This window comes from Oxyura jamaicensis, chromosome 2, assembly GCF_011077185.1.
Source record: "Oxyura jamaicensis isolate SHBP4307 breed ruddy duck chromosome 2, BPBGC_Ojam_1.0, whole genome shotgun sequence".
Classification (NCBI taxonomy): domain Eukaryota; kingdom Metazoa; phylum Chordata; class Aves; order Anseriformes; family Anatidae; genus Oxyura; species Oxyura jamaicensis.
This window is the reverse complement of record NC_048894.1, coordinates 42,843,055-42,861,359: the sequence shown is the minus strand read 5'-3', so window position 1 is coordinate 42,861,359 and position 18,305 is coordinate 42,843,055. Positions and strand designations below refer to the sequence as shown.

At 42.0% G+C, this 18,305-nt stretch overlaps 1 protein-coding gene and 1 long non-coding RNA gene across 4 annotated transcripts in view; both read right to left on the bottom strand.

Moving 5' to 3' along the window:
- Positions 1-9,126, bottom strand: part of TGFBR2 (transforming growth factor beta receptor 2) — a 60,542-nt gene extending 51,416 nt beyond the window's left edge. Inside the window, exons 1-3 of one of the 3 annotated variants that reach the window (XM_035316519.1) lie at positions 8,991-9,126; positions 8,531-8,800; positions 1,261-1,293 (exon numbers count right to left, since the gene is read on the bottom strand). In XM_035316519.1, coding sequence (XP_035172410.1) covers positions 1,261-1,293; positions 8,531-8,800; positions 8,991-9,009 — 322 coding nt within the window. In that variant the 5' untranslated portion in view covers positions 9,010-9,126. Of the gene's footprint in view, positions 1-1,260; positions 1,294-7,207; positions 7,211-8,405; positions 8,473-8,530; positions 8,893-8,990 lie in introns of those variants that run through there. The other 2 variants (XM_035316520.1, XM_035316518.1) reach the window with 2 other exon arrangements.
- A 5,663-nt stretch (positions 9,127-14,789) lies between these two features.
- Positions 14,790-18,305, bottom strand: part of LOC118161301 — a 6,022-nt gene continuing 2,506 nt past the window's right edge. The window contains exon 3 of the long non-coding RNA XR_004747932.1: positions 14,790-17,410. This is a non-coding gene — a long non-coding RNA (uncharacterized LOC118161301). The remainder of the gene's footprint in view (positions 17,411-18,305) is intronic.

Below are 18,305 nucleotides of genomic sequence, written 5' to 3'. Positions count from 1 at the left end.
GGGCAAAGGCTCCAACCACTGTAGGAAAAGGAGGCAATGCAACCATGAAAATCAGTAATGGGAACTGTGGGGAGGTAAAAGGTACACAGCAGGGCAGCTGGCCAACTGCCACAGCACAGTCATTGCAGAACCATAGATCTCCCTGCATGCTGGAGACAAACGAGAAGGGTAATTGCTGCGTGCTTGCAGGCAGAACCAGCCAAGGGGAATAAAGGACCAACAACCACCTGCATACAACAGCTCTTCTCTTGAGATCCTCACAGGTTCCTCATCAAAGACTGACAAATTTGTACTGTTCAAAACCTCATTAATTTCTTCCCATTAGTGAAGCACGCAAAGATTTATTTCTTCATTCCTGTACTCCTGCGAGTTTGTCAAGGAGAAGGGGACGCACTGGAGTTTCTACCCAGTCACGTTACAGGAAAGTTTAAGATAGCTGCAGAGCTAGAGGGGGCGGTGTCCTGAGAGCTGAAGGCGACCAACTATCACGTGAACTCCAGAAGCTACTCAGTGCTGGTTAGAAGTTTAACCCCACGGTGTGATTTTATTATCATTCCATCTTATCATCATTGTTAAAATAATGGAAGAGATACATCCTTAAAGGCGTATGTTTTTATCCTAAAATAGGCTGCATTTTAAAGGTGAATAAAACATAGCCTATGGAATCTCTTGCTCAGAATAACAGAGAAGTGCTGCTCTACATTATTTAGTAGCCTCACAGTGACTTGAAGAGAAATAAATGAACATGTAGCTACAGTCCTCTCTTTAGCAGTGTCCTGAAAATTGCATGGTGGATACAGACTATCTACTGAAATAATATTTTAAGGGACTAGAGAGATGGAGAAAATAACCTGTGGAAAGGGAAAAAGTGTAATTACATCTATCGTTATTTCCCCAAGCATTCATTTTAATGGACAGAAGTTATTCACAAATGCTACTCTCCTGAAGCACTCAGTACGTACAGAAGACATGTTAGGTCCTGATGTAACTGTGACTTCAGATTTGCCCCAGGTACAGTTCCCAAAAAGCATAGGGAAGTTGATCAGGGCAGCCAGATTACACTAAACACAGGGCAGCAGTCAAAGAAAATGGTAACAAATTTTGGCTCCCTTTGAGCACTAAGAGTTTCTTACTGCATAAGTACTGTGTAAGTACTGCAGCCCATTGCTGTTCTGCAGCTTTATGTAGTGAGCTGTCAGTAGTATCTGATCTGCTAATTAGACCTCGAGGATCGGAACAGATCGGCATCTCAAGACTTACAAGAATCCTGGATAGCTGCTTCTGCTTCCTTCCCTGAAAATAACCAGAAGTCATCCATTAGTAATCATCTGTGGTCTGTTTCAAAGTTCACTCTCTTGTACAGCAACATCAAAAATGTACTTACATTAGTTAGTGAGATGAAATCTACAAAATTACCACATTATCTTCCAAAAGCCCCAGGCACAAGCTAGCCATGCCAACAGGTGATGTATACGGTGCGCTTATTTCCATTCTGTGCTGCAGAATCCACGGCAGGATTAAAAACAGAGGGAGCTGGTTCACCTGTATCTCACATCTAAAATATCTAGACTCAGGAGAACTACAGGCTAACTCCTGGAAAAAATAACTGAAGTTCCTTTTCTTTCTAAGTCAATAAAATGAACACCAGCTCACTTATGACGCTTTTGGATGAGACCTTAAAAAAATTAAAACACAGCCACATTTTGAGGAGGAGTTTGCCCCTTAGTCCTTATTTCCCACCCTTCCACTTTGCTTCCTTACTAATTACACCAGCATTAGCAGCTTATCAGTGATGAGGGAGCTTTGATTTTCATACAGCTTGGGGAATGTACATGACTGCTTTTGAATTAAAAGCCTGGTCTTGATGAAAAATCATCCCTCTTGTACATTTCTCTTTTTTGGGACCACCTATCCCCAGCCAATTAATCTCCATCCTCATAAACTCTCCTCCCATCATTCTTATGGGGCAAAAATCCTTAATGATGTATTACGAGAAGTTTGGAAACACTTCCTTTCCCTTGACTGCCCCAAACCTCTCCTTCCTAAAGTTGTGAGACCTACAGAACGCTGCAGTCAAATGATTCTGCTCCAAGAAAGAGAACCAGATCGCTCTGGCTCCTGTAAGATTGATATCACAAAAGCCCCCCCGAGGGAATTACAGCCTCATAACATAGAGTTGCCTATTATTTATTCCGTGGCCAGATTCTCAGCTGGTATAAATCAGAGCAGGTTCCTTGCCTTCAACAGAAGAAAGCTGATTTATGCCAGCTGACAGTCTGGCCCTGCATGCGTTCCACTTGCACAATGCTAGTTTTTAAAAGAGGCCCATTAAAGTGCCCCAGGCATGTAAGAACCACACTTGGGTCTTTACTTGGAAAATGTTGCTCTGAGGAGTAACACTCTGAAGCCTTCCCAGTGCTCTCTGAGTACGTACTGTTCAAATTCACTTGCTTTCCTAACAGAAGGAAGTCTCTGTGCCCTGACAGAACCACCACAACCTTGGGAACACAAGATGGATTTTATAATGTCTCAGCACAGACCGGGTTTCTAACTGAATTTAAATGCTGAATTAAATGAAGCCCACAGGTACACCAATGCAATGTTTTGGAGGGACTGATCAAACGCACAGAGGGCAGAAGCTATCTTTCAAAAGTTGTGTTACTGGTGACTATAAAAAGCCAGAAAGAATGTGGTGACTTTCAAATCACTGGCTGAGCTTCAAGCTTTAGCTACTTCAGAAGTCTTTCTTTTTTTTTTTTTTTCCCTTAAAAACTCAGAAATCTACTTAAGAAGGGCAACTGAGCTCTTTTGTGGATTTGGGCCAAAGTCCCTGGGTACAAATAGAATGTATGTAGGAAATAGAAGATGGCTTTCTCATACCTCTGGCTCCAAATTATCTTTTCACAAGCACAATGTTAACCCTAGCATGTCATGGCAGCGATGGATCTGCTGGGCTCTAAGGTGAAGGATGCTTGGGGTGTGAGGAAGCACACTCCTCTATCCATTACTGAAATTTATTAGTTTCAGAGAAATTTTTGCTAAAATACTACTCAAGTTAAGTGGGGAAGTGGAATCCTGGAATCAGACTATCAGGACTGTTAGGAATAAAAACTGTGGTCCCTTTGCAGGACACAAATTTCTGAATGCACTGTTAGTTGTTACAATACAAAATAAAGAGTAGAAGACACCATTCATCCTGTGCAATGCCATTCCCATCAAACAAGGAGAAGACAAACACATGACCAGAGATCAACCTAACTAAAGCTGGCAGAAAACTATTTTTTCTGTCCCACAAAATGCTGTAACATTTCATACATTTTCATATTCACAACCAGAGGGAAACAAAGAAAATTTGAAGTGGTGCAGGGGTGTTTGCTCATGCATGCAAGATGAGAGAAATCGACAATCATCCAATATCCTGGAGACAGTGGACAGGGGGAGCTCCAGATTCAGATGTTGTCTGAGTCAGGGCAGGCACTTGATCCTGCTTTTCTTCCATCCTTGACCAGTGATTATTCTAATTATTGATTGATGATTTCTCTTTCTGTCACTTCCGTATCAGAAATTCCACCCTGAACTAGGAAAAAAAAAAAAAAAAAAAAAAAAAACGTTTCCTGATGAAAGTTTAATGGAAACTGGTACATTTCCACAAATTGTTTCAGTTTTGACACATCAGCATTTTCCCATGAAAAACAGTGTCAAAAGCTCTCAACCAGCTCTAATTCTAACCAGATTAACTCAGGGATGAATGCCAGCAGGAAGTTCCTGCTAAATACCAGTTGTTTGAGCAAAGGAAAACTACTCCTTCCCCCAGACGATCTTCCCAGAGGTGAAAAGGCTTTAAAAACCCATATTAAAAAAAAAAAAAAAAAAAAAAAAAGGACTGGAAGTTGCAACTTAAAAAACAAAAATGGCATTAAGAGAAAAAGGAAAAAAAAAAAAAAAAAAGAAATAGCATATTGAAAAAAAAATGAACAAACACTGACAAATCAGCATTTAGTATTTCTCCCACCACTGTTAATGTTATTGTTTCTTTAAATGTGAAACTGCTGCTGAACTTTGCAGCAAGGCAAATGAATGGACATCAGTCCCTGAATCCATATGGGCAAACCCCTTGACACATGTTCAAATGTAAAACCTGTTTAAATACCTAGAAGTTAATGGACACAAGCGATGGCATGTTGTCACCAACAGAAATAGAATTCAGCAAGTCCTGGTGAGATGAGTTAGTTTTAGTTACTAATATGGATAAGTTTTCATTGCTTGATGGTGTTTGAAGTGGTTTGTTCTCTCAGTGTATCTTAACCTAAACATCTGTATATTAACTAAACCCATGTCGTTTCAGGCAGCAGGATGTAAGTGGTTGTATTCAACCAATGTCAGTCCTGCCAGTCTGTCTTTATGCCAGAATGAACCTGTACTATGAAAAAATAACAACTGAAGGCTGAGAGCCCAGTCTTGTAAATATGTAGTACCAACTCATGGCTTAAAACAGCATTATCCTTAACTACAGTGTCCTGCCATAGCGCCCACTCCTTGCTGCAATAGCAATATATCCCTTCTTACTCAACATAGTAAGAAGCTTCTGCACTGTTTCTTAGTATGACTCCTATCACTTCCACCTGGCAGCAAAATTAAACTTCCAAAGGGATCCTAACCAGTCTGCCAAAAACAAGGCATTTTTTTTTCTGGTTTATTTTGGCCTATTTTAATCTTCCAGTTCATAAAAAAGCCCAAGTACTTTGACCCCACTTTTTGTTTTATTCTTGATTGTGTTTACAAACCTGTTCCATTATTCTCTAGGAATAAACAGAACAAATAGACAAACAGAAATAAACAAAAAAACACCCACAAACAACTCCTTTAACAACTCCAGCTAAATTTAAGGCTAAAGACCTATTAAGTAAAACAAAATCTCAGCTTTAAACCTCTTAGTCTAGGACTCAACCAAATTTATTTTTCATGATAGGACTGGTTCTCTACTCCTATGTGCTGGAAATCTCTTGTGCTCTCCAGCATCTGCACAGAACTTGTTTATATCTTAGTCCATTTTACTGAGTTCGCAGTGCTCTGGTGATATGAGCCAGTTTATGTCCACAGGACGTGCTGGTAATCTCCCCTGAGTCAAAGAACTCCTATGTGGCAAAGATGACATTGCACCACTGCTCCCACCTTCCTTGGAGCACCCCTTGGTTGCTCTGCTCACCAGACATCCGAGGAGATGTGGGCACCTCCATCGTGCCGGGCTCAGGACCATGGTGCCACAAAGGCGGCTGGAAGCCCTGACTGTCACTATGCCACCAACACTGACCTGCAGACATGCCAGCAGTGTGGAGACGGCATGGATCACTCTCAGGTCAAAATCTGTCATTGTGCTAGTGATAATATTTCAATCTAGCTGACAGAAATGCATTTGGTTATGCAAGACATTAATAAATTGCCCCCAAACAGCAGGTTGTTTCAGCTGGCTCATTCTTGCTACCTTTAAGTAAGGCACATATCTTCTGAGGTCAGAGGAGAAGTGATAACAAAGTGAACATGGCACTGACAAAAAACTCCCTATGCCATGAATGCAAAAATATCTTAAAAATATCTCAGAGGAAAAATATCAGCAGAGGAAATATAATCATGGGAAACCCCAACAACTGGTGCTACAGTGACAGCTTACTCTCCCCCCTGCCAAAGTGCAACTCTTTTCTAAAAGACTAGTTCTGAGAAGGGACCAAAAAAAAAAAAAAAAAAAAAAAGAAAAAAGAAAGAAAGAAAAAGATTTTTTTTGCCTTCGTAAGTCTGACACTATCTTTGCTTCTGAGTCCAGAATAAGCTTTGTCACAATGACAACTTTTATCAGCCATCGTTATAGCACACTGCACCTTTGAAACTATAACAACTCATCCCAGAAAGGAGTATTCGATTTTGAAGTGATGCTGTTTGGCTAAATGTAGGTCATATAATATTTTTATAAAATATGAGCAGAAAAATTATGAATATGAAAAAGTGACATATTCCATTGCCCTTTTTTTGGAAATTGCTTTTGAAACAGTTTTAGGAAAGTCATGTGCTATAGCTCTATGTAATTTCACTGACACTAATGGAACTATATTCATTTGCAGCAGCTTAAGATCTGGCCCATCATTTTTTGATAGAAACCCTTCCTATATGGAATTCACCATCTGAATATTGTATTAGTATGTTAATGCCAAAGAGCTCAGAATAGCAATTAAATAGTGATTTTCAAAATCTCAGGTATAAAGTTCTCAGAATTCAAGGATACCCCGTAAATAGAAAAATCGCAATAATATCTCTGTTCTGTTCCAACTTCCCTCCTGAAATAACTGGAAATTTGCCAGACTTTTAGTGGGGGACAGGAATGCATTTTAGATTTGATCGTGTTACAAACATGTTCCACTATGTTACAAAGATGTTTGTTCTCATACTTCCCTCTTGCAACTATCTGAAGCTCTATGTTTGAATTTATTACTATTAAATCAACTATCACATGGCTTTTAAAAGATAAGGAGACAATAATGCAAGTGAGAGCTTGAATGAATGGAGAAATTGGGTTCCAGATACGCAGAAATAAACTATTACACAGACTATTCCAAAGCACAAATTTCTGTTTTTAATACCCAAAATGCAAATGACAAATTCGTATTCACTTGGACACAGCAGCATCAATTTCTTGTGTAGCCAACTGCTGGTTTGCACTACCATTTATTGGTTAAACACACAATGTAGCATCATGTACCTAATAAACACATATTGTCCCCTTACTCTATGGAAAACAAACAAACAAAACTCTTAATTGCTCCTGTCTAGCACAGGAGATTAGGGCATCTGTTTCAAAGCAGATAGTCGCTATTGGACCTGTTAGTGACTTTGGTTTTCTCCAGATTCTTTACGGGAATGTGCCATCCTTGTCTAATAATTTGCTGTGACGAGTGTTCAGAAGAAATTTTAGCTAGGGCTCTATCAACCTCCTCACCAACAAGCACCAGGTGGTTAGCAGGCACACCTGGGAAGTGACTGGTATCCCCTCCTGCCTCATCCTCACCCACCTGTTGAGCTACTGATTGCTATAATAGTCAGTCAGATTACTATAGTAAGTCAGTAGCTTTTTTCCCCCCATTTTGTTTTCCCCAAAAACATTTGGCAGCTCTAGTTTTCATTTTGGCGCCAAATAACAACCAATATCCAAACCTCAAACTTTCTGCCCCCAACAGAACTGTTGTTTTCTGAGCAACTTTACCTGCTATGCACACAATAAAATACTGCGGTAGTTATGAAAACAATTTTCAACAAGTTTTGAAGCTACAAATTACCTGACAACAGGTGAACTCAGTTTTGGTTACTATAGACTGCAGATAAAGATCTATACAGGCTGAGTGAAAAAAGTGTAATAATAAATGACACAAGACGAACAAAAGTGGAGCTTTTTCATTTAAAGCTTTGTGTAATCAGAATAAATAACAAAATAAGAGATATCACTAGTTAAGTATGATTTATATTGATCAGCAGTATCAATACATAGTAAAATCAGTAAGAAGCCGCACACATCAAATTTAAATTAATGACATGATTGAGCTCTGGGACACCACCGCGCCTTATTCTTGAGCTGTTTTTTATTCATCTGACCTCAGCTCACATGAGTAACTCTGCAGGTATGCGAAACCTGTTGACTTTGACAGGATTATTAATAAAGCGTGGAGTTATTCACGCTGTACGTAGCTATTGGCAGTGAGCATGCAGGAACTCTCTCATTTACATCCTTATGTTTTAGCAGCAGTTCTGGGACTGTTACTGACCAGCAGCGGGGACAATCGGAGGGCACAGAGCAAAGTTTGCAGGAGCTCAGGTGTGCGCGCATCTGACCCGAGGGCTAAAACCAGACACTGGGTATCACAGGACACCTCAGAAACACACTTAATACTTCAAAACTGCAGCAAAACCAACACCTGGAGCACTCCGAGGTTCTTTTTTAGCTGCACCGGTCGTGCAGCAGAGGGATTTAGGGCCTAGCCCTGCGGTTACCGATGCTACCTCGCACGGCACCCGCAGGACGGGGATCAGAAAGAAGCTCCTCGGGGCAGGGACCTTGCACTCGCAGCAGCCACCGAAGCTCCCAACCTCGCCGCGAGGAATCCCGCAAGCCACAGCCTGCAGAGCCTCTCTCTGAGGATGTCTTCGCAGAAAAGTGCCCGGGGGAACCCGGTGCGGCCCGGCCCCAGGTGCCGCCGCCGCAGGGCCAGCCGCCGGCTCCCCGGCTGCCCTCCCCGGGCTCCCCCGGCCGGCCACGACCCTGCCTCGTTCCCTGCCAAATCCTCCCTTTTCTCCCCATTTCTCCCCTCCGCGGGCGCACCCGGGGCTTTGCCGCGGAACCCCCCGGTCCTTTCTCCCGGCGTTACTTTTTCCAGCAGGGCACCAAACAACCGCGCTGCCCCCTCCCGTGGCGTTTCCAGCTTCCAAACTTTCTTAGCAACCGAGCCCTCCTCCTCCTCCTCCTCCCGAGGCACTGTCAAGCGGGACTTACCCCGAAGCGCGGCGGGGAGCGAGCTGCCCACGAGCACCCACAGGGCCAGCGCCCGCAGGCTGCTCGGCAGGCGCGGAGTCATCGCGGCACGGCTCGGATCGGCTCGGCCCGGCCGGGAGGGACGGAGAGGAGGGACGGAGGCTGGGAGGGAAGGAGGGAGGCAGGGAGGGAGGAAAGGAGGGAGGGAGGCCGCGGCTGGCAGGGCGGTGGGGGAGCGGGCTGCGCGCTTCGCCGCTCGGGACTGCGGGTGACTCACTGCAAACTTCGGTGCTGCAGGGGAAACAGGAAATCTTAAACTTCGCAAACAGCTGGGCAGGACTTTCTTACTCTTACAGTAGTTCCTTCTCTCCCCCCCCCCCCCCCCCCCAACCCCCCTTCGCATTCACTCCCCTCCCCTGCGCTCGCTCTTTTTCTTTTTTTCTCTCTCTCTTTTTTTTTTTGTTTTTCTTTTGAACCTCACCCAGTTTAATGTCAATCATCTGCCAGAGGCCAGCCCCCCGCAGGTCCGGCTCTCCCACCACCAGCCCCGACACAGCCCAGCTCCCCTCGTACCCTTCCCTGCCGAGCAGGGACCGGGCATTGCCCCAGCGAGGGGCTCAAGGGCGAGCCCAGCCCGACCCGTCCCTCCTCCTCCTCCTCCTCCTCCTCCTCCTCCCGGGGATTAGGAGGGCCCGGCACTCCTGCTGTCCGGGGCACCGGGCTCCCCAGAGCTGCTCCTTGCATCCCCATCCCTGTCCCCAGCGATGCTGCTGCATCCCCTCTCCCCTCTGGGTACAGAGACGGACAAAAAGCCCAGCTGAATGAAAGCAGGGGGCAGGGGAGTTTGAAGTCGGGGTAATAACAGGAAATGTTCGCACAGACTTGCTAGGCACTCAGATTGCAGATGTTGAAGCAGCCTGTGACAACTTGTCACCTACCGCTTTTTTATTATTATTATTATTATTTTCATTTTGCTCCCAAAAGGCCTGGACACGCACCACTTGCTCCAAAAAGCTGTGTGTTTTATGCAAAGTTCATATACATGCAAAGTTTTATACATACAAAGTTCATCACCTTTCCTCACTCCATCGCCATTTAGCTTTTGCCAGAGATTTCTCCAGAAGGAAGAAATTGAATGGGGGATTCAGTGAGCAGGAGCACACCAGTGATGCCAGCTTTGCATGGCAAGGCAGAGACTTGGAGAACCATTAGACCCTTAGCAGGTTTAGAATGAATTGAGCCTGAGCCTACTGCCGATATAAATCCAGCCATTGTATAGGTCTTGAGACCCACTTTTGGTCCACAAAGTCATCCTCTCTGAATTAAATGGCTGGGCACTGAATAAAAGGTAAACTGATGCCCATGGAGATAAGATGCCTGTTCAAATGTTGGTGATTCATTTCTGTCTCAATTACAGTGCTAGTTAGAGGTACAGTTTGGGGTATTTCAGAAAAAGGACTAAGCCCTCTGGGGACATATACGTAATCATGCTCTGAATGTCCCAGATTAACTCGGTATGAATTTGGAAATGTTTGCATAATGCATTTAATTGGCCTATAACAGACATAAAAAATCACATTGTGATTTTATGTAAATTTAGTTTTTAAAACTCCCTAAATGCGTATTTTCACAGTGCAGACCCAGTTTATGGTGCAAAAATCTCATAAACCAAGAGCATTTTCCTCTTCCTCAACCCCTTTAAACACAGTTAAGATTCACTCAAATACAGTCACCACCTTCCAAAGGTCAGGGAAATGTTGGATTCAGGCTGAGGACAGACCGGCAAGTTATCAATTCCTGTACATCAGCCCCATGCTAGAAGTTGGCTGTGTTTTCAGCCAACATTCTGAATGCCCAGCAGTATATACTGTATAACTGTATACCTTTCCCTTGTAGCTGTCAAGCTGCAGGCCTCAAAGCTTTGCTGTTTGCCTAGAAAGTTGGCTGTGTGTAATGACTGGGCTCTCCTGTTAGTTTTTGGTGACTAACTTCCAATATGGAAAGAAGCTAAAAAGCCATTAAATACAGATTTAGAGTTACTTTTCAAACCTGTCACAATCCAGGCGTGACCTGGTGAGCTGGCCTCTGCCTCACGTGCATCTCTCTTCCTCACATAAGTGCCATGGCTCTCCTACCACATCTTCTGACCAGCATCTCTCGTCCAGGGTCTGGGAGCAGGAAAGGGGCTTGCAGGAGCTGGAGGTCCTGGGGAGGCCTATGCTCAGCTCTCCAGTGGTCTCACATCCCTGACTGCAGCCTGGCAGTATGGCCCTTTTCTCTATCACAGGAGGAAACACGGCCCCTGTTACTCAGTAAGGAAGAGGTCTACTACAAGTGGACTTCAGAAGTCTGATTCTTCCACCTGAGCATTGCTTTTATTTCCAGACATGCCATGCAGAGACGACGTGCTACAGTCACTCTTTGGATGTTCAGATAGCTCATGAGAGTGGTAGGTGCTACAGGAAAGGTTTTTAGTGGAAGGAATATATCTTGCCTTGATATCCACAGTGGAAGAATAACTGTCACAAAAGTCCAAGCTCAAGTTGAAGTAAATCCCCATTCTGTTCAGAGATTTGTCCCAGGCTGGCCTATTAACAAAACCTTGTCCTGCTTTTATGAATAGTATAAGCTTCCCTGTTAGGGCCCAAATGCCTCCTAATCAGGATTTCCTGGACAACCAAAATATATAAAACAAGACTAAGGTGGTCATTTATTTCCATTTTCTTGTTCATAGTTCCCAGTTCCCTATTTGCAGATTGCAGTTTATTACTTACTTCTAGATTGGAACTGTGAATATTTAACTTCACCCTGACTGAAGTACTAAAGAACCAGCATTGGAGTGCCACAAATTGAAGCTGTAAATAATTAACTCCAGCCCGGCTGGATGAGGAAGGGTCAGCTAACTTCAGTTCACTACTCAGAAAGGCAAAATACTGGAATACTGAATGCTGTGTGTTTTCTTTCTGAGTCTTAAAAAGAGATACTCAGAACACGGATAAACTGGTACCTCCTGCACCTCAGGTGCCTTCTACTGAAGACAGTGCAAAGTGCTTCATGCTGCAGTTTTAGGTACAGCTTTTTACAGCAGTCCATAAAACCTACTGAATATAAATGATTTCTCTTTACTATTCCAAGCATTTCTCAGCTTGCAGTATCATATTTCTGTCAAAATTCCATGCAGACTACAGCATTATTCTCATATGAAGAATACTTCCAGGCTTCCACAGAACTTGCATTGTTACTAAAAACTAGTTTCACTGTACAAAACATACACTTTTAACTTACACCGTTCTGCCCAAAGCCACAAACTGATGATGTGCCCAGTAAAGCTGTTATTTTGATTAGTTTATTAGGTCCAGTGTCGATTTGCTTAAAAAGCCCAGAACATGCTACTTCCCAGATCTACTGACGCAGAATTAAGTAAGGCTTCTACAGCTGCACTAACACAAGACAGTGTGCATGCCTACAATAAGCTGACATATGTGGTTTAGGGTGAGAAGATCTCACCTTACTTTTATCTGTCTAGAAGTTAGTCTCAGAGTGAAGTTTGATGAGATGGCAGAGACAATTTAGAGGCTTTCGCATCATCTAAAGGAGCAGTCTCATTTATTTGACTGTAGTGAGTTAGGCCCAGATCAGGCTCAAGGACCAAAGGAGGGAAAACAAAGGCTGGATGAGCAGAATTGCCCTTATGGTAGCAGCAAGATATTAGGCCACCTAATTCCCTTCTGTCATCAGAGAATGGAGAGGATTCTAGGTATTTTAAAAGACTTTAGACATGTGAGCTGATGACACAGAACGCTATTAGCCCAGACACCTACTTCTTAGGCATCTGAGGTTAGACAATGTGAATCGTAAAGGAAATGTTCCTTGAATTGCATACATCATATAATATAAGCTACAAGATGCTTTACTGACTGGCAAACTTTGGAATTACTGCCTGTGAAGTCTGTTTGGAAAGGAACAAGGCAATCAGGAACACAGGATGCTAATATTGCTTTGACAAAACTATTAATTACACAACTGGAACAAGAAGTTTGGCCAAAATCAAAACATAGATGACTAAATACATTTTGTCATATTAATTTCAAAAGAAAAGGGGATTTTTTTTTTTAATTGACACATCTGATTTTGACAATGTTCATATGATATGGGTCATTTTTTTGTTTTGAAGCAACCAATTAGTTCTGCATTTTTTGTTGTTCACACCATTTTACATATAAAAGCAAAACATGAGAGCAACATACAACACTGTGATTTAACTGCAGTGAAGGAAGACGTTTATTTTCAGGGAAATTTTGACATTTCAGTTCAAATCAGAATCAAACTTGGTAACCTTATATTGTCTGCAAACCAAAATTTATGTTCCTTGCAGTACTGTGTTCACAAAGCTGACATTTGCCTGCTAATTTTCAAATTCAGGATTCTTGGCATGGCACGTTGGCCTTTCAGCATTCTTAATAAAAGCTCTACCCATTTTGTGAATCCTTTGCTGAAGAACAACACACAGACCTGTACAGGGTAGTGTTACACAATTGTGCTTGTATCATTGATTGCATCGTATTTCTCTCTTCATTTAGGTTATCAGAGAGCACAGAATTACAGCTACTATTAAATGCAGTTTTCTTCTTTTGCATAATCACTGGTTTGAACTTCTTGCTAATCATTTACACTGCTATAGGAACACACACAGCCTCGAGCAAGGACATTTACAAAAGGTTACATGCAATGCAAAATGTTTTCAAAGACTAATAAAAAGTGTTTGGACTTAACACAGCATTATGCTTATCTCACAGATATAATCAAATTAAAACATCTGTTGTGTGTAATCATCCGTCAGAAGGAGGCAATCAGCTTGTTATCAACTCCTGCATACATCAGACGAAACAAGAATAATGTTATCTTCAAGATTTATCTTAGTAATGCTTTCTGTACAAATCTCATGAATGACACTTAGCAAACTAAAGTTTTGAAATATTATTCAAATTAGCACTAGACTCTCAGGGCACTGCTGCTCACAGGATCTCTGACTTTTTTTCTACAAATCAACAGTTTTTAGGGTTCACTGAATTAGATTGTTCTGTGTTTACTGTGTATGTATAAATATCTCTAATAATGAAAGCTGAAGTACAAAAGTGTCAGAAAATATATTGTTCCTTCAGTGCTTCTGGCCCTGTCAGAAGCAGGAAGCACCATTAATCTCACCACACAACATTTTACATGAAGAACTCCATTCTAATTTTCCGTAAGCAAAGGATATTTCAAGAATTTTAGACTGTTTTCTTCAGTTTCACGTACTTCTCGTGATTGGTATCTGAGCTGGGGAAAAACCTTGTACATTTCTGTAAGCATGCTTTCTCATCTCAACACTTTTACATGTACAAAGAACTCATAAAATTAAATCTAGATGAAATAGTATTTTCAACATACATGGAATCAAATTATTGCAGATATACTGTCACACTTATTTTTCTCAAAAATATTGTTACTCATGGAACTTGTCTCCATTTCCATATAATTTGTACTATTTATCTTCATCAAAGCTTGTTATTTTAGGATCTTTCTTAGCAAGAATTTGGACATTAGATGCCAAGCCTCAGAAAATATCTGAAGCTATCAAAGAAGCTAAGTAGCATAACATAGAGGCCCTTCTGTTTCATTTTTCCCACTGGAACGAAAGGGAGTTGTGAATCTATGATAGAGTATATCCCTAAATCTAATCTGAAAGAATCCAAATACTTCAACCGCAAAGCCCCAGAAACAAGGAAAGTATCCTCCCACCCCACCGGGCAGAAGATCATGCCTGTGTTATTCAGGAATGCAGTACACTGATGATGTTAAACTGACTCATTTGACCAGGATCCTTAAATAAATCTATTTGCAATAGCACAGCTGTTCCTCTCAGGAAGGAAACTCATGGTTCCATAATTTTTATCTGCAAAGCAACTTTATGATCTGTGGTCACAGGAGGTGGCTACTGTACTTCAGAGGTCAGAAGCATACAGTACAGGAGGATTCAGAATGCCTTGGGAGTTGGATATTGTTGCAACAGAGCTGACCATGGAATGAACAGGCTGATTGTGGCTTGCAATTAACTCAAGATGCTATCATTCACTTTTGCTATTTTTCTTTTCTTGTGACTTGAGACCATTATTAAACTAACTTGTGAGCTCAGTTCTCAGACTGTGCACACAGTCTCTCCTAACTTCCAGATGGGTAGGACATCTCCTCAGAGTCCTACCCGTCCTGAATGGTGGGCAGACCTTTCTCTTCACAGCTCAGGCAAGACTCACAAGGCTGCCTTCAATAGTTTCAGTTCTTAGCTAGAGCTGGCTAATGTTGGGCAGTCCAAATTATACAGTGCTCACCTGAAATTCTCAATACGTGTGAAGGATAGCAACTCCATCTGGTGGATGGGGACAAGCCCCGAGGGAATTAAGGAATTCTGTGAGATCTGGAAGAGAGTGCTAATCCACAGCCTCAGTGATATTCAAGGCTCTCTACATCACTACGGCAATATAAGGGCCATTAGAAAAAGCTTTAGTGCAATTTACACCCATTTTATTACCATTTTACTATATTAAACTGTTGTAAATTGTCCTTAACGTAACTGAGAATTAGATGCTTTGCAGTTAATAAAAGAGGCATGATTGTCTCCACTGTCTATAGAGAAATAACACTATGCCTTTTCTGTCAGCTTGGCATTTCTGGAGTGTCAGTTCCCCAGGGCCTATATCCAGATACTGACTGAAAGTAGGGAACAAATTAATGGCGCTGGCTTAAATTCAGTCTTCCATAAAGAGGAGTGTAACATTTCTTGCTCGACTCTGCCCTGTCTATAAGAACATTTTCATGTCTCTGGTGACCTATGGCTGGAGAAAGTGATGTGGTAATTCTCCTGCCTAGTACAAATTGAGGTGCAATTGAGACTGATGAGGGATGAGAGTGCAAGTGATACTTGTATCTTTAAATGCTTTGAAATATAGATAAGGACACATCTAGCCCAGGACTTCCACAGCTTAATCTATCCTGAGGGACTGCTGCCCATGTAATATGGAAAATGCTTAGAAATTGAGGAGTTCATAGGCTTTACAATGAGGTAAATAAGGCAGCCAGACAAGGGAGTTGGATGTTTTCTGGGAAAGTGTAGTGATGCTGATTAGGAAGTGAGAAGATCCTGTTGAAGGCAGGCTGAATTTTCTGAAGGGCTTTTACAGTATTTGCTATTTCATGCATGTTTTTGTTTGCCATAAGTACTAGCCTGGTTTTCATCTCTAGCTTTCTATGATGATTTTTTAAATTGTGAATCAAAAATAAGACAAGATTGAAAAATCAACTTCAGTAATCTCCATCACAAATGAAAAGTAATTTACTGCTGTCTGCATGACATTATTCTTGTATGATTTTAATGCATTTCCTTTAATGGGCATGCTGTTCTGAACTGACATATCTTTCTTTTCTTCATCTTCTTGCCTTTTTGCCTCCTTTTCTTTGTTTCTTTCCCTTATTTCTCCTATTCTTTAAAAGCTCTTTCTTTCTTATGTTCTTTTATTTGTTTATGTAGTCTGTGTGTTTTATGCTATCCACACTGACTTTTCCACTAGGCATCAATTACAGACTGCCATTTTAAAAACAAATCCCTTTTAAACATCTTTGTAATTACCTCCACTTCAAACCGTGGCACTATTAGAAAGACTTAACAAGCTGTGTCTTCAAAAGTGTCTCTCTGTTTCTGTGTGCATGTTAACATTTCATTCGGAAGAAATTCCACACTGTTGGTTTCACAACCACCAACAACCACACTCGGTTAATTTATTGGTGGTAAAACTTTTGGATCTCATATAGTGTCTTTTAGTCAAAGCACAGATAATTATGAAATAGTTGAGACATAATATACTTTAGAGCTCTCTTTGCCCTGTTAACTATAGCGAAGAGTTGCAGCTCAGGCTGTCTCCATGCCATTACTTCCCTCAACAATTCCTTCTAGCTATTCTCAGATGTGCTGAGAAGCTGTTATGTAAAGCCCTGCAAAAAGCTGTGACACAGATCCTCTTTTTCTACCAGTGCAATCATATGCATGTGTGTGGTGCTTGCAGGGTGTAGCTGAACTGGGGTTTGTGTTGCAGAATGACCTTGACCCCCTCTGCAGAACCTCTTTCCACTTCTCTCTGATCTGCACATGAAGACTGAGCTTAGTGGCATGCCTATGAGTAGAGGCTAGATCCTATTTTCACTGCTTAATTTGCAGCAAGGAAAAAAATTGACTCATCTGAGTGCTGAAATTCTTCCAGTGCTGTCTCACAGTTCACCATAGGTGGGAGTTCTTCCACCCTTCCCATGGAACAAATCATTAGCTCAGATGAATTCTATTCAGAGACATCCTCCCAGAGTTATGTGATGCAATCTCCCTGGGATACCCAGAGGGGCAAAAGGATGGATTAGGCCAATTTACACCCTCAGATCTGGGTTATCAGAGCCTATGCTGACTTCAGTGAAGAATTATCTTCGATCTAACTAAACCGAAAGATAAAACTCCAGCATACTTCTGACATAACCCAGAGCTGCAGCATGATGTTTCAGTCTCAGAGCATCTCCTTTCTGTCCTGCCTTCCCACCTGCTATCAGTGTGGTCTCTCACCTGCTCCTTCCAGTGCCTGGGTCCTCTCTCTCAGCCTCCCTGCTGCTATTTCTAGCTTCTCTGATTTCCTGCCAGCTGCCACTGCCTGCGCAGCCCTCTGCCCGCCTTGCTGGGCAGCAGCCCCAGCTGGCAGGGCTTTGACATACTTGCTTTGGGTTGCCGTGCCCCTTGAAGGAATGCTGGGGTATGTGTCCCTGCTCATCCCATGTGGCTGATCCTCCAAGGCTCTTGCAGAAGCTTTTACATGGTATTTCTCTCAGTTTCTTAAAAACAAAACAAACAAAAACAGCAATAAAGATTAGAGAAAAAAAAAAAAAAGGCAATCTAAAACACCTGTTAGGCTGTTGTTTAATTTCTTTCTTAGCTGCAGTGGGCAAGAGAATTTAAAAAGTAAACATTATTTCTAATACTGAATTGCCTTTAATACTGTGAGTAAGGCCTTCTGGTGCCAGTCATATAATCACTGGCAGAAGGCTTTTCCTCAGTGCCTTTCTTCACACAAAAACACAGACTAAGTGCTGACTTGTACTCTTAAGGACTTGGATATCTAGCTGCTGCTTATTGATTAGTTTTGATGTTGTTCATACTCTTGGGTTGTGGAGAGAACAATAAGAATCTGACAAAGAACGAATTTACACAGCTCAAGTATTGTTTCCTCCCTTCTCCATACTAAGCCAGACGTGGCTGTCAGCCCAATCACTTAGTACACAGGCTTCAGAAGCCTTCAGTCACACAAACCATTCCCTAGAAGTCACAAAATTCCCTCCACGTGCCTTGAGAAATGCTGCCAGCTTCGGTCATGTGGCATGACACAGCTGGAGAGCAGAGACAAGATCTGTTGCCTTCTTGGTCTTTTTGCATACTTGCCACCCAGCTCACAGCAAAAGATGCCATGCCTTTTTAGGGGCTTCGTTGGCAACCAAAGGCAGGTGGCCCAGGGAGGTGATGAAGGAAGCTAGGTAACATTTTGACTGTTCTACATAGACAAGCAGACCTTCACTTCACTGACTTAGAGTCAAGTAGCAGTAAGTGTAACTCATAACTGGAGACAATGGTTGGACATAACCACTAGAGGGATTAAACAAATTTTATTTTATTTTATTTATTTTATTTTATTTTATTTATTTTACTTTATTTTACTTTATTTTATTTTATTTT